Raw genomic sequence first — 25,547 nt, forward strand, 5'->3', positions numbered from 1 at the left:
ATACAGCCAAACAGTCCTGGAACTGAACAGGACCATGCTAATTTCCTGTTTAAGTTCTGCCTGGAAGTCTGGGTACACCACCTACCACAGCTGATCCTAAGTTGAACCCAAACAACAGTAATTCCACATTTGTCTCTATTGCTTTATTTTAACATTACAATGGCAACGTGGTTATATAACAGTTGAAGTAACAGAAGAATGATTAGACAATAAAACCAATTATGTTAAAACATGTCTGGTAATATGAATATTATAGAAAACAGATGAGATTTATGGAAAATACTTTGAATGGCTCAAGTTTCAGGTCTACAGTATTGTCATGTCATAAAGCATAATATGCAGAAATACATGTTCAGTTTGGTTGAGATTCTGATAATCCTACAATTAGAAAAGTTTCTAGAAAACCTAGAACGTAAATGTTTTTCCCAACTTCTATTATTTACAACTACAATTCCGGTGGAAATTCCCCTCTTCACTGTAATGGTAGGCTTAAGGTAACCCTGCAATTAAATTAGCAGAGTGTTATAAAAAGTAATGACAAGTGGTAGTATAAAAACCAGAAAAGACAACAACCAGGTAGCATACACACGCAGCCCCAACCAGGTCTGAGTTTCCCTTGTCCCTAACACACACACGCACGCACACACGTCCCTGTGCAGCCATGTAAAAAATGTTGTTATTGAGTCAGCCTAACCAAGGAGAATGTGAGTGTGTCTAGCCATGAAGGTCTCTGTACTGAAGGACAGGGAAGCAGACAAGCAAGCAAGGCCTCCAGCTTTATGAGTCTCTGTGTGTGTGAGCCGGTGCGTGTGTCGGGAATACCATTTGTGGTCTACCACCATGACACCACAGAATGTGGCTTGTTAAATCTTCCGTCATATTTCAGGAACACACCTCTATAAGCTAACGAGGAACATAGTCGAAAAATACAAAAACGTTTGTTGTAGACGCACCTGTCTCAGCGGGAGACAGGTTTGCAAGCATTTGCGGCCTCGCCTGATCACGGGGGCTCAGTCGGACATGGAGGGAGAGCGCATGGAACGCCCACTGGCTGGGCTGTTGCTGTAGGTATGGGGGTCCCTCCCATCGCGCTCTCTGTCTTTTTCCCTGCTGTCGTGCTTGTGCTTGTGCTTATGTTTGTGCTTGTGCTTCTTCTTCTTCTTCTTATGCTCGTGGTGGTGGTGGTGGTGGTGGGTGTGGTCGCCGGCGTGCTTGGCGGAGGATGGCGGCAACGAGGGGGCAGCCTCCTTTGCAAAGGTGGGCAGGGGCGTGGCGGGCATGGACAGCAGGGCCTGCTCCATCGACGGGGGCTCCTTACCTGGGGGTGGGGGAGGAGGAGGAGAAGGGGGGGGTCAGGTTTAGAAGGAGGCATGTGTGTTGTTTTAGTGTGTGATTGTTCATGCAGTTGTGGAGGGGTCCAGTATGTTGAGGTGGTTTATAGATGTGTGTGTGGTTCGGACCTGGCGTGGAGGGTCTCTCCAGCATGTTGAGGTGGTGGTGGATGAAGGCCTGACTGTCGTGAACAGACTCCATGTCTATGTCTTCCTCCTCCATGGTGTTGAACTGCAACGACACACACACACACACACACACACACACACACACACACACACACATCAATAAACAGGTAAATCAAGTTCAGTCAAATGCAGGCTTACTCTGGTACGCTTATGGATATTCACATGCATGTGTATACACATGGGTGTGGGTATGTGTATGTATGAGTGTTGGCATATGGATTCTGTTGATACAAGAGATGCATCCATCCCCTGTTGTATATATATTTTGTGTCTGGTTTACACAATTTATGTTATTTAAAAGAAAACCTAACAGAAAATAAAATAAATAAATACATATATTGGTGCAGCTTACTCTGATCTTGTGTCGTCCCCGGCTGACCTCCTCCTCCGGGTGCAGCACCTGGCCCGGCTCAGGGGGCGAGCCCAGAGGGGTGTCCGCCTTGCGCTTTAGGCCCAAAGGGGGCAGAGCCACACCGCTGCCCCCGCCTCCAGCAGAGGATACCTCCACCCCCATGTGCTCCTCATCCAACTGGAGGGATTGACAGAGATAGATTAACAGACAGAGAGAGCGGAAAGACAGATAGACAGAGACATACAGACAGATATAGACAGACAGAGAGACAGACAAAGTAAATAAGTCAGTATGTTTGGGTGTGAGGGTTGCCATTAACCAAAGCAGCTCTTTCAGAACCCTGTCAGACCGGTATACTCACGCTGCTGGTGAAGGCCAGGGGCGGGCCATGGAGCCCCGCACTGCCAGGCACCTCCGGCAGGGCTGCGCCCCCCTGCTCGGGCTTGATGGTTGGGTTGAGGACGGCCTTCTTCTCCTTGAGGTTCAGCACCAGGCCCAGTTCGGGCAGGGGCAGGCAGGAGGGCCGCGTCAGGCCAAATAGGGTGTGGTACAGGTTCACCGCATCGCAGCGCAGGCGCCAGTCATGAGAAGTACCTGGATGAGAAGAGGGGGTGGAGGTGTGTGTGGGGATGGGAGAGAGTGAGAGAGAGGAAAGGGATACATTCAATGTCACATCAGCTTGATTATTGATCGGAGACAAAAAGTACACTTCTGCAAGCGCATCACCCAGGATTTATTTAATTCAATTCAATTTAGCTTTATTTCAGACACATAGCTCCACATCAATCAATTTTAACTCAATCAATTGGCAACAGCACTTAACTGGAACATCAAACACCTAACTGGAAACTGGCAGGCTCACAACTGTAAAGCCGAGACATGTATTTGTGTGTGTGTGGTGAGAGAGGGGTGGGGGGGGGGGGGGGGACAGGAGTGGCGAACAGGATAATAAAACAAACACTGCATTATGGCCTGAGCCAGGGTATTAGCGGTTGTCAGCCTTGGCTGAGGCATGTTTGGCTTGGCCACCAGAGAGAGGCTCAGACCCCGGCCTGCTAACAGACCTCCAAGGAGTCAGGTCTGCCTCTGGAACCCCACAATACAATAGAGAGGGGTGCGTTGGCACCCCCCCAGCCCTCTTATGCTAACCACATGGGGCGATGCCGGGCAAAAGAGCGGCTCCGCTCAACAATGCTGGAATTGGTCCAGTAAAGAGAAACACAGTAGTTTTGCCCGCCTGTGAACAATCCTGTTTATTGATCTTGCGTGTCTCAGGGGATACTGGGATCCCTGGTTGGCATTGGCAGAGGAGATGAAAACACAAACCTCACACATACAGCAACACACACACACCTAAACAGACAAACCCTGGGGGTGGCAGGCAGACTCAGAGACAGTTGACATTTCCAGTAAAGTTGTACATGTGCGTGTGTGTGTACATTGATAGGTGTGAGCTGGACCATCTGAATCTCATCTCTCTGTGGCTCCTACATGTGGGGCACAGATGGGGATGTGCTGCTGTGGGCCAAGCTTGACACAAAACCATATGATTTTATTGGCATCTCCCATACTCTTTCAGAACAATACAGACAAGGAGTGGAGACGTTTTGGAACAGGAGTATCTACATGCTACAACCAACAGGAAAATCCAAGTAGCCTTTCTGGGCTAATATTCAGGGCATATTCTGCCAAGGAAACACTTTCTGTAGCCAATTGAGAATGGTCATTTAGAACCCACCCCACCAAAAAAGGTTTTCTTACAAAAAAAGTAAGCTAAACTAAACTGACCGGAGTTCATGAGCTTCCACAGTTGGTCGACCAGGGCCTCGTTGCAGAGGGTGGAGTCAGTTGCCTTGGTGAAGGGAGGGTTCTTACCCAGCATGCTCAGGATCTTGTGTCTGGAGTAAACACGCGAGAACAAAAGGAAACAGAAAGAAGAGCAAGTGAATATCCGAGAAATGACTAGTGAGGAGAGTACATTTTACATTTGGATTAATTCTTCTGGTTACTTAAAGTCTCTCATCTGTTGTCTTACAAAAAGGCAATTGACATGTTCTCCAAACACTGTGCAGTATATTGTCAGAATTGAGAACGATTACATGAAAATTCCCCGTGTTGTGTGTGGGCAGAGGTGGCTGACCTGACGTAGTGAGAGGGGTCAATTTGGACCATGTTCAGGAGCCACTGTAACTCCTCTGAGCTCCGTTCAACTGCAAATAAACACACCATCATAAACACACACACACACACATTCCCTCACGCATCACTCTAAAAACACACAGGTATTACGTTGTAAAACACACACATCACGGCATTAAAAACACACACATGAAAAAAACTCACGTTAAGAACACACACACATCCCAAAACACACACGCTGAGACTAGGCCGACTGGCCCTGCACACAAAGGACTCATTGAGAGAGAGAGCTGCTGGAATGAACCTAACATTTGATTAATGAGGTTTATATTAGCCAGCTGGCTAGCTAGCTAGCTAGCAGGTCTGCAGAAGCTAGATTGCAGCATTGGCCCTTTGGTTGGGATACACTCTGTGCTAGCCAGCCCCCACCCTTCCCCCACCCACGGCTGTCAGTCAGACACTGGCACATCTTTAACGGAGATAAAGGTGTCTTTTAGTCAGCCATGTGTGGTGGAGAGGGTTATGGAATGTTGAGTGTGCAGTGTGGGGACTGCAATGAATTACCAATCTAACTCAACATACAAGCTGGCCTGACTTCACAGTGGTTTTCAGATAACCATATTATATAAAATGTGTGTGCTTGGCCTTCTGTTGCTCTTACAGACATTAGGTTGGCTGTGTGTGTGTGTGTGATTTTGGCGTGGGCATGTGTGATTCCAGTGTGGAGGTGTGAACCTCTGGTGTAGTCCACCACGGCTGCTAAGGCAGCCACGCGCACATCCACGAAGTGTCCGTATTCTGCGTAGGATTTGAACAGAGTCGGGTCGCTGGGGATGTGACCATTCTTCTGGAGCATCCGGATGGCTCTGAGACAACTGTGGAAAGAATGAATGAGAGATAGAGAGACAAAGATAAAGACAGAGAGAGAGCAAGACAAAGAGAGGCAGACACAGACAGAAAGACAGAGTCAGACAGAAAGAGAGAGCAAGATAAATAAAGACAGATGTACAGAGTGAGATACAGTGATAAAAAAGAAAATAACATCATCATACGTGATACATTTTTTCAAAATAGCCCCTTTGAGTGCCTCATTCAGAGAAGGGTCTGGCCCGTTACCTGACGGTGATGGTGTTGCGGTAGCTGGGCAGCAGCTTCTCCATGTTCAGGAAGCGTGTGATCTCCTCCAGGATGTTGCGCACGTCCGCGTTCAGGTTGTCCACCGTGCGCACCTCGTTGCTGATGCTGATGGCTGGGGTCAGGGAGTTGGTCAGAGCGTCGATCAACTCAGCGCGGTAGAAGTTATCAGAGAACTGGAGAGGCGAGAGGGGTCAAAGGTCATTGGGACAGGACCGCTCTATATCCTCTGCTGAGTAGAACTCAGGATGGTGTTCATTAAGACAAGACTAGTACAGTATAGCTCTAACCTTGACCAATTAAATTATTACTAGTATTTAGTAGTCACAATATTTCGATAACGAGGCCAATAACTATATATTTAGACACTAAAATGTGTTAGAAAAGCTAGAAACCTATTAATATCTTTGGCTGATTTAACCGTTTGGCATAAAACTCTCCTGACAATCCCCCTCCCTCAGAAATAAGTCATGTTGGAATTGTTTTGAAACTTTGAGCTTTCTGAATGACTGATCGGGCCCTCTGGAAGACCCCTGCTGTGTCCTTCCTAGTTCTGATGAGTCCCACTGTGTGTGTTTTATAACAGAACTTCCTGATTCTGTCTGGTAGTCCTGGCAGTCCTCGCACCTCTCCCGTTCCACGCTGTGGCGGGTCAGGTTTCATGTTAAGGGGCGAATGGGCACAGATGTGGGGCTTATAAAACAGGGGAAGTGAACAACCAAGGCTCACCTTGTTCTTCCTGTTGTCGTTGTACTTGATGAGGTCCAGAATGAAGTTCAGCACGTCTTTGGGACACAGGTTCTGGATGTCTCTCAGCAACGCCATGGCAACTGGCATGGTCTGGAACACAACGTTGTTGTTTGCTAACAGCAATGTGTACACTTTGCTGCATTCACGGCATATGGCAAAGGATGTGCTGACTCGATTTATAATGAGCACCACTGTGTGTGACTACCTTCTGCAGGAAGTAGCTCTGAAAGTTCATGAAGTTGTTGGTCTTGATGATGTTGGGGCAGCTCTTGCAGCAGAACATCCTGGTGAACAGAGACTTCATGGCTGGGGGACCCGTCCACGTGCTCATCATGGAATTGGCGATCTACAGGAGGGAGGGAGAGAGCGTTTCAGGAGAATCCCAGAGATCTCAGCTCTGCTTCGCGAGAGATAATTATGTAGCTTTTCAATTTTTGACAGACGTCACATCCAAGCCACAGAGCCACAGAATTCACATTTTGTGAATATCGATACAAATCATTGAGGATGAATGTCTTTTTAACAACTACAGCTACAAATATTTTATCTATGTCGTTCATAACTGGACTTTAAGTATAGCCTATTAACTTTTTCAGTATAGCTACAGCACAACAAAGTAGGAAAAAACAACAATTAACACGATTACCACAATTACACCGGACAAAAAAAAAACAATTGCCAATGTAGCAAGTTCTATCAACTTGTACTTAGCATACAAAATCAAAAGGAAGTCAATGTCGGACAGACAAAGTAGTTTACAGTCGTTTGTTGTTCTCACTAACTTGCCAATTCTTAAATGCTGTGGAGGACAGAAGAGAACCTCGTCGGATTCGTAACGTGCCTCAGAAGCGTCCAGTGTAAATAGGGTGTTAGAATCACAGAATGTTCCTTGGCACTAACCACTGTTATACTGTAGAACAGTGTAGGTAGGTAACACTTTAGATACAAGTAAATGTAATACGTTTGTTTATAGATAATAACTTAGTTAAGTCTTATTCACACCCATCAATGTCTTTACGCATCATTTAAGGGCCTTATTACCTATTGACTAATGCTTCTCTCATCTTATGATATTTACTCAACCCTTACTAATCACTATTCTAACCCTTACTAATATTAACACTTATAGTCTTAACACATGTTAACACATGCCTATTAATGTTAATAGGCATCTTAAAATGCTTATTAAAAATCGATTCATGTAACTCAGTACAATTAGTATTAACAGAACAGTCCCAGAAACACGAAAGGTACAAGCTTGATCTAGGCTGGGGACAGATGCTCATCCGAGTCAGAGGAGATTTGTATGTAACTGAGGCTTAAGGATTGATGAACCCTTGACTGGGCAGTTCAAAACAGCAGTAGAGTCAGTACAGAACAGCATCAGTTCAGAACAGCATCGGTACATAACAGCTGCAGTGAATGACTTAACAGCATCTTTGGGACCTACGGGACCTCCATGTTTTCATCACAGACAGGAGAAGCTGGGGGGTTGCCACAGCAGGAAATGAATAAGGATTTGCGCTTGTGTGTGTGTTTGTGTGTTGGAGAGAAAGTGAGCGACTAAGTATAGGAGGTGTATAGATATATAGTTAAAGGGGTTCTTCAGGATGTTATCATTTGGTAAGATAAACACAAGGTGTGTGTATTTTGGAGAAAGGTGGGGTGGGGGGTGTTTGAGAGGGGTGTGCTGCCTGGATTTGCCCCTGAGCATTTCCTGTGCCTTCGTCTCTCACTGAGTTGTGGACCAGCCAAGTGTACGACGGTTAACCAGCAACCATAATACATAGTGACGCAGCTCAGCTCCCAGAACTACATGACAAACCATAGTTTGTCCTTCTCACCATCTACATTCACTTAGTGCTGTCAAGAGAACCCCGACTCAGGAGGAATTCAATGGAATAAAGGAATACAAATGTAATGAAACCCACAAACTGTGGCTGATGCTATTTGGGTGGGCGGCCACATTGTCCTTCTTTCCAAATTGAAGGCTAAAGCTGCCCAGACAATTCTGGGCCCGGCCAGTTTAGCTTTTAGTAACGATCCAGAGAGAGGGTCTTCGGTATAGAAGCAAGTAAAGCATATTTTATTCCATTTTAATCTTTAGTGGTTTCTATGGTGGATTTTCTTTCCATGTTGGCCTTGTCTAAACACAGAGAGCGATGGAGAGCGAGAGAGAGAGAGAAATACAGAGAAAGAAATAACAAACACAAAAAACTCCCATCTCACTTTTGCGAGGCAGAAGCAGGCCTGCATGCGGACTTTGTAGAAGCACTGCTCGTGCTCCAGGATGTCTGTGAGGGCAAGGCGTGAGGCTGGCGTGGGGAACTTCTCCAGTGCTGAAATGGCCTCCTCCTGCGCCACCACGTCCCGCTCGTAACGCAGCTGGTACTGCCACATGAAGTCTGCCTGCTCAAACTCCACCTTGCGCAGGATGGACATGTCAGGGTCGATCCTGATCCACAGCAGTGGTGAGTCGGCGCTGGGGGGAGATGGAGGAGACATAACTTTAACGACGCTTGGAACAGAGGCTCCTACAGGTGCATGCCAAGTTGGACTACTGTTGGGCAAATGTTATTCATGGCCATGAGCATGTTTTCAGCAATGACCAGGCTAAATATTAATGTTGTTGCTCAACGTAGGTGGACAACACACTTGTTTGCACAGTCCTCAGATCTGTGGATAGTTGGTCCAACGCCCAACAAACACTCTGTGACAGGCTCTCCTGCATCTTTGAGTCCGTAATGATATAGGTCTGGTTGTGGCGTCCATGTTAGAACACTCCTAATGGGCCTCCAGATGTCTCCAGAGTCACTATAGCCAGAGAGGCTAAAACACATCGGGGGGAAAAAAACCTGCCTGGACGTGTACTTTCATGCTGCAGACTCCTGACTGCTGCAATTCTGGCTAGGTGATCAAGAAGAATTCACTCTTCACTGACAGTAGTCAATATATATGGTTAACAACCTATTACGAAATTCTGATATGGTTGTAGAATCTGCCATGTTATATGTTCTGACTACTGTGATACATGGAGAGGACACTCTCCCAGGCACGTTGTAGCTCATTCCAAAGGTAGTTCATGGCTCTTAGCTAGGATTAGAATCATGCTATCCTGGTGCCGGACTAGATCTAATAAGGGGTAAGATTGTGTGCCTGTGGCTTGACTGCTGGGTGACGGAGGAGATATGAGGAAGGACAGATGGACTGTTGGGGTCTGCCCAGAATAGGCTTTAATACCAATCATGTTAAATGTGTGAACAGCTAGAAAGTGGGAGGAAGGAGAGTGAGAGAGGGAAAGAGAGTGGAGAGTGAGGGAGAGAAAAAGAGAAATAGTGGAAAATCTTACTCCATGGCCGAGAGGTCCATGTCAACCTCCTCGCCGTTCATCAAAGGAATCTTTTTCTTCTTGTTTCTGGAACAAACCGTGCACACACAGACACTGTGAGACTTGAATGCCAACATGAGACTTGAATGCCAAAACAACTAACTTTAGAGAACAGTAGCAGATGGAGTAAAAGACACGCAAGCAGAAGGTAAGCCAGCCCAAACCCAGACCCCGCAGTTCAGGGACTGACCGTCTGCTCTTGGAGTGACAGGGGATGTCATGTTTGAGGCTGTTCTCTTCGATTTGGAGAGTGTGGTTGAACGAGCCATCCAGCTCCTGCACCGTCACCTTGATGGGACCCTGGGGAGAGCAGATCAATCACCAATTAACCTAGGGGAATACTGTGCACCCGGAAAGTATTCACAGCACTTTTTTCCCCACATGATGTTATGTTACAGCCGTATTCCAAAATGGATCAAATTCATTTTTTCCAAACAATTCTACACACAATAATAATGATAATGTGAACGTAACGTTTGCAGAAATTTTTGCAAATCTAAAAAATAAAAGAAATCACAAAGTTGAGCTCAGGTGCATCCTGTTTCCACTGGTCATCCTTGAGATGTTTCTACAACTTGATTGGAGTCCACCTGTAGTAAATTCAGTTGATTTGACATGATTTGGAAAGGCACACACCCGTCTATACACAAACCAAGCCATGAAGTCCGAAGAATTGTCTGTAGACCTCTGAGACAGGATTGTATCAAGGCACAGATCCGGGGAAAGGTACAGAAACATGTCTGCAACATTGAAGGTCCCAATGAGCACAGTGGCCTCCATCATCCTTAAATAAGAAGTTTGGAAACACCAGGACTCTTCCAAGAGTTGGCTGGGGCAACTTCCAAAAGGACAAAAACCCTAAGCACACAGCCAATATAACAAGGGAGTGGCTTTGGGACAACTCTATGAATGTCCTTGATTGGCCCAGCCAGACCCAAGACTTCAGTAGAGAGATCTGAAAATGGCTGAGCACCAACGCTGCCCATCCAACCTGATGGAGCTTGAGAGGTCCTGCAAAGAAGAATGGGAGAAACTGCCCCAAAATAGGTGTGCCAAGCTTGTAGAATCATACTCAAAAAGACTTGAGGCTGTAATTGCTGCCAAAGGAGTTTTAACAAAGTATTGAGCAAAGGCTGTGAATACTTGTGTACTTTTTTGTATTGAATCCATTTTGGAATAAGGCTGAAACATAAAAAATGTGTGAAAAGGAAAGCGCTGTGAATACTTTCCGGGTGCACTTGCGTGCTCTTCAATTAATTGGGTTAAATGTCGTCTTGAACCACCTCCGCTGAGGAAGGCCGCTTACCACATATTTCTGTGTTCCTGAGGAGGTGTAGTCCTGACGGATCTCCAATTCCAGAACATTCCTTTTCCTGTTGAAAGCAAAACTGCCAAAGAACTTCACCACTGCACTCTGGTCTCTGGGTGGCAGGGGTTAAGGGCAGCACCAAGTTCATTACACTTTTATAAACAACCACCTTACAAATTACACTTTTTTGTGAGGGTTCCTGTGAGTTTTGGTGTACATCTGTGCAATAACTACATGTGTGTACAACAGTGCTACAGTTCCTGAAAGGTAGATACTTTACTAGTGTGGCTAAACTAAATACACGAATGAGTGTTTGGCAGCGCAATTCCAGGTTGAAGGATACACCCACTGCTTAATGAGGGGGCCTATGTCTTTGCCGGAGACGTTGGAGATGGACTTGAGGAAGCCGTGGGTGGAGACCAGCATCTGGCTCCACATGTGAGACTGGTACTTCTGGGAGGATGCTGTGCTGGCCAGACTCAAGAGCTTGTTAAACACCTGAGAGAAGAGGTAAAGTGAGATAAAACAGCGAGATGAGATTAGATGGTTTTTGAGGTGAGATTAGATGGTTTGGTGAGGTGAGATTATATGATGTAGTACAGTGGAATTAGATAGTTTGGTGAAATGAGATTAGAAGGTGTGTTGAGGTGAGATTAGATGGTTTGGTGATGTGAGATTAGATGGTGTGGTGAGATTAGATGGTGTGGTGAGATTAGATGGTGTGGTGAGATTAGATGGTGTAGTGAGGTGGAATTAGATAGTTTGGTGAAATGAGATTAGATGGTGTGTTGAGGTGAGATTAGATGGTTTGGTGATGTGAGATTAGATGGTGTGGTGAGATGAGATGGTGTGGTGAGATTAGATGGTGTGGTGAGGTTAGATGGTGTAGTGAGGTGGAATTAGATGGTTTGGTGAAATGAGATTAGATGGTGTGTTGAGGTGAGATTAGATGGTGTGGTGAGATTAGATGGTGTGGTGGTATTAGATGGTGTGGAGAGGTGTGATGAAGAGAGGGGAGTAGAGGCGAGAGGTGAATAGACGAAGAGTTATATATGATACAATACCATGCGACATAACCAATATTATATGCCCCCCTACAAAGTTACTAACAATAAACTTGCAACGGATCAACATCTAAAACAGAACATTTCTAGACCAAATGAGGACAGCCGAAGGCAGCCACTAAAGCAGGATGAGGCTTCACAGACCTGTAGCATGAACTCCATGCTGATCCTGTTCTCTATGAGTCTCATGACCAGGTGGGCTTTGCACTGGAACATCTTGTAGTATTCCCATGACAGGGTGTGTGGGTGCTTGATGGAGAAGTGGAGGTGTGGAGTAGGGCTGCACACACAAACACACACACACATACACGAGTACAACAAAACAAAAAACAAGATGTTTGACCACTGAGTTACAATTAGACATCAAACATTGAAATGGTCAAAATTACTCAATTCTGCTTCTATCATGTTTGGGCCGATGCTCTCTTCAAGAACTTTTTTTAAAACACCGAATTGAAGTTGAGTGGAGTAGGTGCCAATTCTACGGGAACATGATCTATCTTAACTGGCGTTTCTGAAGCAATTAATGCCAACTCCATCCTTCAACCTTCCCCTGCAAGTCAGCAACTCTCAAGAAAAGCGTTTGTCTACAGTTATAGGCCAAGTTCACAACAGCCAACACACAGACATGAGTTAGTGCTGGGGTAATGTGTGAAAAGTTCTCCAAATCTCTCCCCCCCACAAAAATAGATTTGATTTACAACAAACACTGGAGTCTGCGCCAGAGGCTTACTGGGTCAGGATGAATGAAACCACTCAACGCGCCTCTCCCTCACAGTGTTCTGGTTATGTGTTGGAAAGCTAGAGTCTCTTTAAAAAAAGTTTTTAATTAAACAACAAAAAATAATACACACACCGTAAGCAAGGCATGCTCTTGGCATGTGAAAGAGGCCTGCATGCAAAAGAAATATGGGCGTATCCCATTCTCTCCTGAGTACTTAAGTGCTACTTGGATGTGGGAGTGTGTATATCGAACTCTGGAATTGAAGCACAGTGTTTGGTGTAATGTACAGTATTAGTGTACAGCCCTTGGCCACTCAGTTTGACATGAGGGCTGGCTGTAGAAGACGCTGTAATGCCCGAGTCCTACTCAATGCAACAAGCATATACTGTAAAATACAGAACAGAACTTGTTCAATTGAGGCTGATGCACATTTGCTTGCCCCAGCTAATACAGCCTACTGAAATAATTGAAAAAGCAGTCAACCAGAAATGCACTTATTCTTCTATGATGTGGTATTTTGGTATTTTCTTTAAAGGTAACTTCTGCCATTGATTACGCACGAACAGCCTACTTGTCAATTATCAACAGTCAAGCCTCCTGTACTGGTCTTAGCCTGACTTCACATCGTCCCCAGACACAGATGTAGAGGGTCTCACTTGTCTTTCTCCTTGCCACCACTGAAGGTTGGGTGGAGCAGGACACCTCCCATCTTCAGCTCGTACTCCACGATGTTGTCCAGTTCCTGAGAGTGAAAAAAGACATCCAGTTTTTGGGGAATTTGTTGGATTGAATCGCTTGAAAACCGTGTTCCTCGAGAGCAACAGTCCTGTACGATTTTGCTCCAACCCTAATGTCGAACACCTAATTTAAATAATTAGCTGGTTGATACCATGGATGGGATTAGTTACATCTGGAGTGTTCAAGAACAGGACTGAGCAGTCCTGGAATAAATCGTTAAACCGGACCACTCAAAACCAAAAAGATAAAATGTCAGTAAAAACTGAGAATCTCGACCTCTTTGATCCAGTGTCGGTACTCGTTAACTCCGAAGGTTTTCTTCAGATAAAGGCCATAGATGTATCCTGAGATCCCCTTCAAAACCCACTCGTCGGCCCTAGGGGGAAACACACACACATGCATGGACAGATACACATACACACACACAAAGATACACACACATCAGTCTTAGATAGAGGCTGACCGATATATCGGCGGGCCGATATTATCGGCCGATATTAGGCTTTTTCCGATCTATCGGTATCGGCATTTATTATCGGCGATAAACTAATATTAACGTTTTTTAGAATAATATTATTACTGTGTTTTTGTTTAAAGAACTATAAGTTACATATCTTGAGTTTGTATTTTTATACATTTTATTTATCATAACTTTAATATGTTTTGATGTTCCTCTGTTCTGTTGTGAGAATAAAACAAACAAGTTTATTTTTAAACTGCATTATCATATTTTAGTGAGGAAATAATAACAGGAGTCAGATAGCTGAGCAGTTAGGGAATCGGGCTATTAATCAGAAGGTTGCAGGGTCGATTCCCGGCCGCGTCAAATGACGTTGTGTCCTTGGGCAAGGTACTTCGCCCTACTTGCCTTGGGGAATGCCCCTATACTTACTGTAACGGTGCGTTCACACTGCAGCGGGGCGGGCAGAGCGGGGCGTCGGCTTCCAATTCATTTTCAATGAAACCAGGCGTCGACGCTCGCGTAGGGCATTGTGGGAAGGCGAGCGGGGAGACGAAAATTGGATTTTCTCAACTTTATGTAAATGAGGACTGTGAAAACGCCAGCGATGGCCAATTGGGTTGGTTTCTTGTTTCTTGTAACGTAGCAACTGTTGGTCATGGTAAACATTTCTAGGTTTGACAATTTCAAGATGGAAGAGCAACTCATCGTATGTGTGTCTTCATACCCAGTATGGTTGTCGGCGTCCCTGGTGGGTTGTATTTTGTACTTTAATTCAGTTTCTTCACGTTACGTAACTTTCTTCTGTGCCCCACAGAGTAACGTCGCACATGTGTGATTCTGAACATTCCAACTGACTATTATCTGATAGACAAAAACTATATGACAAACGCTATAGTATGGCTTCAAACTTACAATAAGGAGGCAAACAAGTAACACTAGCAGGTAGTAGCATTGCTACGAGTATTATGCTAGGTTGCTAGGTAATGGAAGCTAACTAAAGCTAGCTAGCTTCCGTTTTGGAAAAATAACTTACTCTGGTGGAAGCGTCGGAAATATTTAGAACTCATGCATTAATAAACTAAAGTTGGTTAACAAACTATAACACTAATTTCATGTCACACAGACCACATTAACACAAATCACTGTAACACAGATCATGCTACCATTCTGAAGTGAAAACAAGGCGATTGCAACATGGTCCCACAACACAGGGAACTTCAACATTCAACTATTTTTCTTCATCCTCTACAGTGTTTTTAATGTATCAGAGACATGGTCCTATTGCCTGCCTGTGCAACGACCCGTTTGCGAAGCTCGACAATAACATCGGTAAGGTGAGGCGAGGCCAACTTCTAAACATTGAGCTGGCACCATAAAGCTGCCTCACTTAAAGGCCTGAACAGAATCACACTGCGCCATTAATTGTTTGCAGACACCGGCTCTCCCTCGTATCAAAGGAAGGCCTGTTTGATTTTCCCATGGGTTACACAACCCGTAACCCGACGCAGGGCCCGTCTCATGTGGTCTGAAACGCTTCTCCAGACAGGGGGTCCATTGTTTGCGAGGGGGTTTGGGGGTGGAAGATCAAAGTCTTGGATACCTCTGGAAACTTCAGCATTTCTCTCCAACCTCGCCCTTGCCCCCCTCCTCTACCTTCCCAGTTTGAGCCCCCATCCCCTGAGGCCTCCTCTGCTTCCCCTTCAGACAGGCTTCCAGCCACACACACATCCATCATGGATGTAATATTCCCAGCCTTGGCCTGGCCTGACTGCCAATGGTGATAACATACTGTCCTGCTGTACGAAATCTCTCTGACCTGAACTACTGCAGTTATACAAGACATATGAAATACAGGAATTGAAAGGGAATAACAGATGGAATTGTGAGGAGAGAGACAGAGAAAGAGAGAAAAAGCGATATTGAGATAGAGGGTAAGTAAAAAAGAAAATGAGAGAGAACAAGCTTGAAAGAGAACAGGACACAGAAACAGAGGAGAAAGAGTGAGGGATAAAGAGAGATGGGTGAGAGAAAGAAGAAAAGGTGTGAGTAGAGAAAGAGAGTAGGGAGAGAAAGAGAGCGGGGGAGAAGACAGAAACAGGGAGAGAAGGGAAAGAGAGAGGGGGAGAGGAGAGAAAGAGAGGAGGGAGAGAAAGGGGGGGGGGAAGAGGAGAAAGAGAGGAGTGAGGGGGAGATAAAAAGAGGGAGAGTGGGAGAGGGACCTTATTTGATCTCAACGTAAGACAGCACTCACCAGGACATGCGTGAGATGAAGCAGCCGAAGAACTGCTGGGCCAGAGCCTGGGCCAGACAGCTCCGTGTCAGGGGGGTTTGGTCGATGATCATGCCACTATGGAGCAGGTTGGTGCTGCAAGGAGGGGCAGTCATGGAGAGGAGATTTACAGAGAGGTGAGGTTGGGGGAGATAAGGGGAGGTATTAAGTCAACATCAAATTCAACAAAACCAGCATGCAATGACTCCGTGAACACACATTAGCACAGTCCCCACACACACAAACAGTACACAAACAAACACACCCACACAGCCCTACCTGAAGATACTCATGGAAGCATAGGAGGAAACCTCCACATAAGCCTCATCCACAAACACGGTCTTGAAGCAGGCATAGGGGTAGCGGCAGGTGAGGATCTCCTCATAGAACTCAAAGATCTCATGGAGGAACGACATGGAGTGTTTCAGCAACGGCAGGAGCTGGGGCAGGCAGAAGTGGGTCACCTGTTCAATAAAGACATGAAAACAGTTTTAAGAATACGTTTTAAAGTAGTGTCACTTTTAGGATGTCTGTGACTCACTGGTAATGTCCATAAAGCCTTCAAAAGTAAGTCATTGGTTCAGCACATCGCTATGAAGCACAAGTCAATGGAACGCACAGTTGGAGAAGCACTTCCCCACCTAGTGGTCAATCTCCAAAAGTACACCAGTAATCAAATACAACCATCACTTTACCAACAGAGAAGGCTTTCCCCCTGTAGTCAACACTGATTATTTCCTCCAATGTATTTATCATTCCACTGCAAAAGCCCAATTTCATAGCAAACAGCTGTCAAGTCAGAAGGCTATCCTGAACTTCTCTCATGTTGGTGGATACTGCTGGTTTAATATTGTCTTGATTAATCTGTGATTTAACTGCTGTCTGCTAGTTTTTTAGGATGAATTTCACCATTGGGGATAAATAAACTCAGAACTCAGGAGGGGGGAGCAGTGCTCTGTCAACACTGTATACGGTGGGGATGGTGCGCTGCTGACCTCGACGGGGGATGTCCTGGATCGGTGGAAGGAATACTTCGAAGACCTCCTTAATTCCACCAACACGCTTTCCGACGTGGAGGCAGAGTCTGGGGACATCGGGGGGGGCCCTTCTATCTCTGGGGCTGAGGTCGCCGAGGTGGTTGAAAAGCTCCGCGGTGGCAGGGCCCCAGGGGTGGATGAGGTCCGCCCGGAGTTCCTTAAGGCTCTGGATGTTGTAAGGCTGTCTTGGTTGACACGACTCTGCAACATCGCGTGGACATCGGGGACAGTGCCTCTGGACTGGCAGACCGGGGTGGTGGTTCCCCTCTTTAAAAAGGGGGACCGGAGGGTGTGCTCCAACTTTAGGGGGATCACACTCTGGGAAAGTCTATTCAGGGGTCCTGGAGAGGAGGGTCCGTCGGATTGTCGAACCTCGGATTCAGGAGGAGCAATGTGGTTTTCGTCCTGGCCGTGGAACAGTGGACCAGCTCTATATCCTCCGCGGAGTCCTGGAGGGTACATGGGAGTTCGCCCAACCAGTCTACATATGTTTTGTGGATTTGGAAAAGGCGTTCGACCGTGTCCCTCGGGGGCTCATGTGGGGGGTGCTCCGAGAGTACGGGGTACCGGATTCCCTGATCCGGGCTGTCCGGTCCCTGTACGACCGGTGCCAGAGTTTGGTCCGCATTGCCGGTAGTAAGTCGAACTTGTTTCCGGTGAGGGTTGGACTCCGCCAGGGCTGCCCTATGTCACCGATTCTGTTCATTACCAATATGGACAGAATTTCAAGGCGCAGCCAGGGTGTTGAGGGGGTCCGGTTTGGTGACCTCAGGATCAAGTCGCTGCTTTTTGCAGATGATGTGGTCCTGTTGGCTTCATTGGGCCGCGACCTTCAGCTCTCACTGGAGCGGTTCGCAGCCGAATGTGAAGCGGCTGGGATGCGAATCAGCACCTCCAAATCTGAGGCCATGGTAATCGACCGGAAAAGGGTGGAGTGCCATCTTCGGGTCGCGGAGGAGATCTTGAACCAAGCGGAGGAGTTCAAGTATCTCGGGGTCTTGTTCACGAGTGAGGGAAGAATGGAGCGCAAGATCGACAGGCGGATTGGTGCGGCGTCCGCAGTGATGCGGGCTCTGCATCGGTCCGTCGTGGTGAAGAAGGAGCTGAGTCGAAAGGCGAAGCTCTCTATTTACCAGTCGATCTACGTTCCTACCCTCACCTATGGTCACGAACTATGGGTAGTGACCGAAAGAACGAGATCCCGAATACAAGCGGCTGAAATGAGCTTTCGCCGCAGGGTGTCCGGGCTCTCCCTTAGAGATAGGGTGAGAAGCTCGGTCATCTGGGAGGGGCTCAGAGTAGAACCGCTGCTCCTCCGCGTCGAGAGGAGCCAGCTGAGGTGGCTCGGGCATCTGATTAGGATGCCTCCTGGACGCCTCCCTGGTGAGGTGTTCCAGGCACGTCCCACTGGGAAGAGGCCCCGGGGAAGACCCAGGACACGCTGGAGGGACTATGTCTCTCAGCTGGCCTGGGAACGCCTCGGGGTCCCCCAGGAAGAGCTGGTGGAAGTGGCCGGGGAGAGGGAAGTCTGGGCCTCCCTGCTTAGGTCGCTGCCCCCGCGACCCGATCCCCGGACAAGCGGCAGATGACGGACGGACGGGATAAATAAAGGATTGGTGAATTGATTGTCTGGTTCATGGAGAGCCGCCTCACCTCGTGCATGTAGGGGTCCACGAGGATCTCGAAGGGCCCCACGGCCAGTGAGATGTTGGGGGCAGCAGTGGGGATGGGCAGCACGTAATGGAAGGTCTTTTTCCTCATGTCGTGGGTGTAGATCGTCTCCACCAGGTCGCCACATGACACAGCCACCATGGAGGCGTCCACTGTGAACTCCAGCTTCCAAGTGCACAGCTCTGAGTATGAATCCACGCAAGGGAACCAAAACCTGGGGTGGGAACAGGGTTGACAGGGGTGAATGGGTAGGGGAGGGGGTTGGTCGCAGGTGGGAGGGGAAGGCATACATTTGCAAATGTTAATGGACAAACATGAGCATGTTGCATTGTGGATGTTGGAGTCTACTAGAGCATCCCAGGTACTTTCTATTAATTTATGAACTATGACAATACTGAACTGCCCCCACTGCTAAAAAAAAGAAAATCCTAGAGGAAACTGCACCTACTATTAGAAACAACCTTTACATGTTTGGGATGAGAGCCATTTACAAAAATGTATTTAGTCAATTCAATTCAAGTATTCAGTGTACCTTAGCTGGATTTCATAATATAACAGTTTCTTTCTAGAATCACATAATTATTGTTTTTTTTTTTATTAGTAGTACCTGGTGGAGTTCTGGTAGCCAAATGAGAAGACGTGTGCTCCTCTCTCAGCCATGCTGCCCTCTACGTCAGGCACTACAAAGTGCAACCCTCCCTTGGGCTGGTCCAGGGAAAACTCAATGTACACCTTGAGGACATTCATCTCTGTAAAGAAGAGTAGTCAAAACACAAGGTAAGGGGTTGGCTATAGTTAGCAGACCAAGACCATGTTTGTCAGTCCATTTTGATGGAAAATTTCTGAAACATAATAAACACGTTTCAACCTAGTTGAGTTGCTTAAACTTATTGTGTCAATAAAACCTCCAAAAAAAGTATCATGGAATCTAGCATGGCAAGCACTATGCACGTTTCTGTTTTTTTGGCAACCAATGACCTAGTTTTGCTCTCCAGTCTCACCGTCTCCCTGCTTCCACAGCTCTGAGGGAACCTTGATGACCAGCTCCCCGTGACCTGCGTCTGGGTCCACAGCGCTCACTGCAGCAGTGTAGGCACTGGAAAAGTAGTTCAGGTTCCGCCTGCAGGCAGAACATGGGCAGATGTGTTGAGGGAGGAGAGGTATAACAGCACTGGTGCTGTCTATCTAATGAGGAGAAGTAACTATATGTACCTACTAGTGTTATTCCTACTTAGCAACAAAATGATTCATTTTGGCCTCAATGTTCAACGTACTATGCACTTCAATGTAGCAGATGCTGCTATCCAAGGTTACTTGCAGTCAGAATCTTTGTGGGACGCACAATGCAATGTAGGCACTGCACAGCAGTGCATTATGGAACTTTACTTACTTAGGCTAAGAAGGATTCAAACTTCTAAAGGCAAATTATGGCAAAGGAATAATGCATCATCACGGTTCTCTGGAACTGTGTACAGGTAAAGTACCTGTCCTAAGTTAAAAAACAAACATCAGTTTGATTGAAGGTTACTCACTGCTTGGACTCATGATGGCAGACCTCCAAGGTGGGGTCATTATAGATGAAGGGAGCCTCCAAGTCGTTGACTCTCACTCTGTAGATCCTGCATTGTTTACTGTTAAGTTTGATGCGATTCAGGTTCACCACTGTAGGGAAGATGGTCAGCTCCACATAACCCTGTTACATGCACGGAATGTTGAGTAGAAATTATTCGGGACAGGATGCCATCTGTTGGCTCCATTAAGCCTACTTTATTGTGATGGGTTTGTGATGAAGGTGGTATAAGGGAATAAGCATCTACTTACGATTACAGATTTCCTCTGGAAGTTAATGTTGTTGATGCACACCACCTGATGGGTCGTGTGAACAACAAAACAGGATATCAATACTTAAACCGACCTCAGTAATCGAGTATGTAAATTGTATATTACCCATGTGTGAAAGTGGTTTCAACTGAGTCACAAAATTAGAGAAAATACTTATAATTTAAAAGGCCGTGGGCTCTCAAATCCTTTATCTTTCTTTCTGTTCATCGTTGTCTTGTTTCGTTTAAAACATGTCTCACGAGTAGTCTAGCTATAGTACATCCACTTTCTTATACAGCTGTGCTTGCTTGCTGGCTAAACACAGGCTATAAGCATTCATATTTGACTCTTCCTTGCATTCTAATTATTGTTGGTCTACTATCGATTGACAATGAGAATATAGACACTTCGCCTCTATCAGTAAACCTGCTGTTTTAGCGATGTGCAGGTAAATATCCCACAATGAATGTCACGAGACGGCTAGCAAAAACGCTAGCTAGCGGTGTAACACGTCAGTGTGCATTGTCTTCTGTCCAAGTCACATTGAAATAATTCCGTGATGCATTCAATTATGGGATAATGAGTTGGATTCAATGAGACAATGTAGTCAAACGATCCATATCAAAATATAAAAAGAGATCCCGTTTTCTCGAAAGTTCAGAGCAATGAGAATCCTCTCCCAGTAAGTTCAGCCATTTTGTTTGTAACCTTTGACCTCCATTTTCGGAACAGAAAAAAAACATTAGTTTTACAGTTAAATTTTTTTAAAGGCTTGCAAGCTAAATTCACTGTAAACCTGTATAATTCGTTATACGTCTGTTGATATAAATTATTTCCTTAACAAAGGAAATGTTTTGAATCATAACCGGTAGCTAACCGTTTCACCAGTTGATGGCACCAAACTGTATCTAATTGTATATGCAGTCTTTGGCGCCAAAGCGTGAGATAAATTTGATCTGACATTTGATTCAGCTTCTGAATTATGATGAAGGGAAGCGAGACCGTTAAGTTCTCATTTCGGTAGGTCTGTAAACTAGACTGGGTTTTAAGTAAAATAAACTTGGAGGTAATAAAATGGATAGAGCCTATTATATGTAGCCGGTTGGTTAATTTGGTGTAACACCCCCATCACATTTATTTCTGTGTACATAAAGTATATATAGCCTATATATATTTTTTTGTTTGTTTTGTTTTTGTGTTATAAACTTGAAAGAAGGTACATTTTCAGTTATTTATTTCAGACACTAGGTGGCGGTGTCATGAGGCAAGTAGTAATGCGGTGCATCTTGGTCGTTCGCTTTTTCATCTGTCCGACGGAGCATGGAAGCAGCACCCTTCGAGAAATGCCGGAGTACATCTTGTAAATATATATAGTTCTGCAGGCTACATATATAGGGAAATCCCACTCCAATCTTGCTCGGTTTCTGCATTACGTAGGGCTGGTGTCGAAGTGTGCGTCTTGCAATTAGTGCTTAATCTTTATAGTCGTCGTCGTCGTCATCTACCGCTTGTCCTGGGGTCAGCAACCTATAGGTAGGCTTATAAACAGGGAGTCCCAGACTTCCCTCTCCCCGGCCACTTCCACCAGCTCTTCCTGGGGGACCCCGAGGCGTTCCCAGGCGCACACACTTAACAGACAACCTCGTAATGTGCTGAGCAGCAGTAGCCAGCAGCTGTCTGCACCAGTCGAGGAATTAACTTGAACGAGGGGAATCATCCATAACACTCGAGACAGAGGCAAGTTGTTTATCTCATACAGAAGGATATGGATTAATGCTGTAACTGTCTCATTAATATTCGTTTATCAGTTACCATTATGTCGTGTATTTGAAAGTTAACCACCAGTAATGTAGGCTGAGTGAGTATAGCTCCAACATTGACAGCCAGCTCGCTAGCTCGCTTGTTCATTCGCTCGCGCAATTGCGTTTGATTTTAGCCGTTAGCTCCGAGGTTATTCAACTGTCATTGGCATAGGGAACCTGACTTTATTAAATTTGTATAGTAAGAAAAATGAGATTCATAACTTTAACGTTCATATCCACATCAACCGTGAATACTTGGATTAACATGTACAACATACATCAGTGTAGCCTACCTGACAAAATGTGTTGGTCTTGGGTCAGCTGTGTACTGTAGTAGGCTACCGTACAAACCTAGCGTTAGCTAACTCACAATATAATCTACACTAAAAACACTAATAGAAAACGAAACTAAAAACACTAATAGAAAACGCCTTCAGATTCTTGAACATTTTTGTCCAGAATTTGCTGGTACTGAGTTGAATCCATGTGTCCTTCAACTTTAACTAGATTCCCAGTTCCTGCTAGCCACACAGCCCCACAGCATGATGGACCCCCCACCAAATTTTACTGTGGGCAGCAAGTTTTTTTCTAGGAATGCTGTGTTCTTTTGCCTCTATGCGTAACGCCTCTTGTTGTGACCGAATAACTATATCTTTGTCTCATCAGTCCACACTTTGTTCCAAAATGAGCCTGGCTTGTTCAAATGTAGTTTGGCAAACCTAAAGCGAGTTTGTGGCGCGTGTGCAGAAAAGGCTTCTTCCGCATCACTCTCCCATACAGCTGTTCTCTGTGCAATGTGCGCTTAATGGTCGAGCAATGCACAGTGACACCATCTGCAGCAAGATGACCTTGCAGGTCTTTGGATTGGGTCTGAGGGTTGTCCTTGACCATTCTGACCATTCTTAACCTTTGCCTCTTTGTTATTTTTCCTGGCCTGCCACTTCTGGCCTTAACAAGAACTGTGCCTGTTGCCTTCCATTTCTTAATGACAGTCCTCACAGTGGAAACTGATAACTGAAACCTCCGGGATAACTTTTTGTAGCCTTCCCCTAAACCATACTGCTGAACAATCTTTGTTTTTAGATCATTTGATAGCTGTTTTGATGCCCCCATTTTGCCACTGTTTAGAGGAGAATCAAAGAGAAGCACAATTTGCAATTGGCTAACTTAAATACCCTTTCTAATGATTGAATGCACCTTTTTATGTAATTGAAGGCTTAACGAGTTAATCAGACTAACTATGTGTTGCAGTTAATCAGCATTTATTAGGCAGAGGTATTCAAATCAAATAAATGATAAGGGTGCCCAAACTTTTGCACAGCCCTTTTTTCACATTTGATTTAATTTCACACAACTGAATACTGCTACACCAAATATCTTTGTCTGGAAAACACCCCAGCACTCAGTGTTAACTAGAAAAGGAATATTACAATATTATATTGATCTTTTTTGGTGAAGACAGGAAATTATCATGCAGCCTCAGAGGGGTGCCTAAACTTTTGCATACGACTGTATAGGCCTCCTAAGCAATGTATTAGCACCCCTAACTTTACCATAGCCTTTTCAAAGCAGAAGTAAAATGTTTTTTCCTTATGCTGTCCCAAATTACCTGATGTCCCAATATACCTGAATTCACCCTAGTGGGTTGACCCTTTTCATTTGGCAATATTCCCAGATAGCATCTGCCTTTAATTTGAGCCCCCTCTTCATAGCTGCCGTCTGACGGGTTACTTGCAGTATATGGTTAGCCAGACCTTCTTCAGCGTTCTCTCCAACCTGGCAGATCTCCCTGAAACGTGAGGCCGTCAATCTATGCCTCCTTAGCTGATGCCATTCAGTACATAAACTTTGTGCTCTAGTAGCACATTCAAATTTGTGTACCATGTCCCAGGTGACCTCCAGACTCCTATAGTGTTGGTGTTGTGGTTCAGTGCAGACAAACATGCAACTTGATGGCTGTAGGTGGTAATTCTGAAGAGGCATACATGGACGTGGTGGGGTAGCATGGAAGGACAGGTCTCTCTTTGCTGTTGCTGGTTGTTGGTAGGACAATGGACTTCCGGCTTGAACCTTGCCAAGGGCAGAGTCAACAAGGGGAATTTCACAGCTGATGCCCATGCTGCAAATCATCGGCGCCTCCGCCATAGAAAAATCTTTATACGCCTCTGTCACCTAGGGATGTAATAATATCATTGTAGTGACCATCCAGTTCTGTGGCAGTACATTTAATCAAAAGGAGAGGAAAAAGAAAATCATGAAATACTATTTAAATGTGTGATATGAAATCCCTACTCACCCGAAGGACAGAAAGATCAGGCAAATCCCCACTGAGGCCTTTGTAGAGTGTGCTCCTGTGTGGAACATAAAACTTTCATGAGTGGAAAGTGGCATATCCACATAGGTATTTTAATTAAAACAGGCAACATATTGGAATAAATCGACAATATTCAGGTTTTACCTTACACCATCTTTGGTTGCTCTACACTTTGGTTTTGCAGAAAGCACCGCCATTTTATCCGCAGGGCCTGGCTTTACACCCTATCAAGTTATGCAGAATACAGTTACAAGTTAAATATAGTTAGAAAATATATCCAACAGCTCCATAATTACAGTGCAAACTTAACAAAGTTCTGGACTTGTGCCACTGCTGTTCTCCTTCAGTACAGCTTAGCACAGGAGGGACCACTGGCACCTTCAGCTGAGAGTAATGTGCTGACTGGAACAGCAAAGCGACACAGTGGTTGCATAATGCTGCTCCAGCTACACATGTGCAGCTGTGATGAAGCAGCTCCACAGGACTGGAATCTTTCAGTACCACCTTCATAAGTAAAAGGTCATAGTAAATACTTAATTATGTTAGCTTGGTCACTGTTTAACCATTCTTTTAGGACACAATCTTTTTTTGAATCCACAATTTTTTCCATATCTAATATTCTATAATCACAGATCAAATGTCATTTATTTATATATGTTGAATTACAGTATGTTGTAAAGTATGCCATTGCCAACTGCATTAAATCAATTTTTCTTTTGAAACATGATAGCCTAATACCTTGAACCCAAGATTGCATCTTAAATGAATAGTGATTGGGGAAAACTTGAATAAGAATGCATTTAACCTGGAGGGGATCAGCTAGGTAAACTTACCTGCCTAATGAAGATCATTATTGAGAGTTATAATAAACGTAACTGACCTTAACTAAATCCCCAGGATCATTGGGAACGCCGGGTTATTGAAGTAACAAGCTTATAAGTGTTGGCTGAATCTGAACTTGAACTTATCAATCCTAACTTCACCATACACTCAGACTGTGAGGTTTCTCAGCTTTCCTCATGGACCTGTAGCACAATAGCCTGGTCCTAACC

At 45.3% G+C, this 25,547-nt stretch overlaps 2 protein-coding genes across 2 annotated transcripts; both read right to left on the bottom strand.

Annotated features, from left to right (window-relative positions):
• Window positions 1-121: 121 nt before the first annotated feature.
• On the bottom strand, window positions 122-21,106 carry taf2 (TAF2 RNA polymerase II, TATA box binding protein (TBP)-associated factor). The gene is made up of 26 exons (XM_047035694.1): window positions 20,558-21,106; window positions 20,380-20,434; window positions 20,091-20,251; window positions 19,560-19,678; window positions 19,166-19,307; window positions 18,541-18,772; window positions 16,130-16,314; window positions 15,833-15,946; window positions 13,395-13,494; window positions 13,037-13,122; window positions 11,801-11,936; window positions 10,936-11,090; window positions 10,590-10,704; window positions 9,474-9,583; window positions 9,245-9,310; window positions 8,125-8,377; window positions 6,101-6,241; window positions 5,875-5,985; window positions 5,128-5,321; window positions 4,747-4,886; window positions 4,013-4,082; window positions 3,661-3,770; window positions 2,234-2,466; window positions 1,873-2,049; window positions 1,461-1,563; window positions 122-1,318 (listed from the first exon to the last, which is right to left on the bottom strand). Exons 1-26 carry the CDS (start codon window positions 20,605-20,607, stop codon window positions 1,011-1,013), a joined length of 3,666 nt encoding a protein of 1,221 aa, XP_046891650.1. The 5' UTR covers window positions 20,608-21,106; the 3' UTR covers window positions 122-1,010.
• Window positions 21,107-23,729: 2,623 nt separating this feature from the next.
• Window positions 23,730-24,713, bottom strand: LOC124482709. Its single transcript, XM_047043183.1, has 3 exons — window positions 24,640-24,713; window positions 24,478-24,532; window positions 23,730-24,353 (listed from the first exon to the last, which is right to left on the bottom strand). The coding sequence occupies exons 1-3, from the start codon at window positions 24,690-24,692 to the stop codon at window positions 23,814-23,816; spliced, it is 648 nt and encodes a 215-aa protein (XP_046899139.1). The 5' UTR covers window positions 24,693-24,713; the 3' UTR covers window positions 23,730-23,813.
• Window positions 24,714-25,547: the final 834 nt, after the last annotated feature.

This window comes from Hypomesus transpacificus, chromosome 2 (assembly GCF_021917145.1).
Source record: "Hypomesus transpacificus isolate Combined female chromosome 2, fHypTra1, whole genome shotgun sequence".
Classification (NCBI taxonomy): Eukaryota; Metazoa; Chordata; class Actinopteri; order Osmeriformes; family Osmeridae; genus Hypomesus; species Hypomesus transpacificus.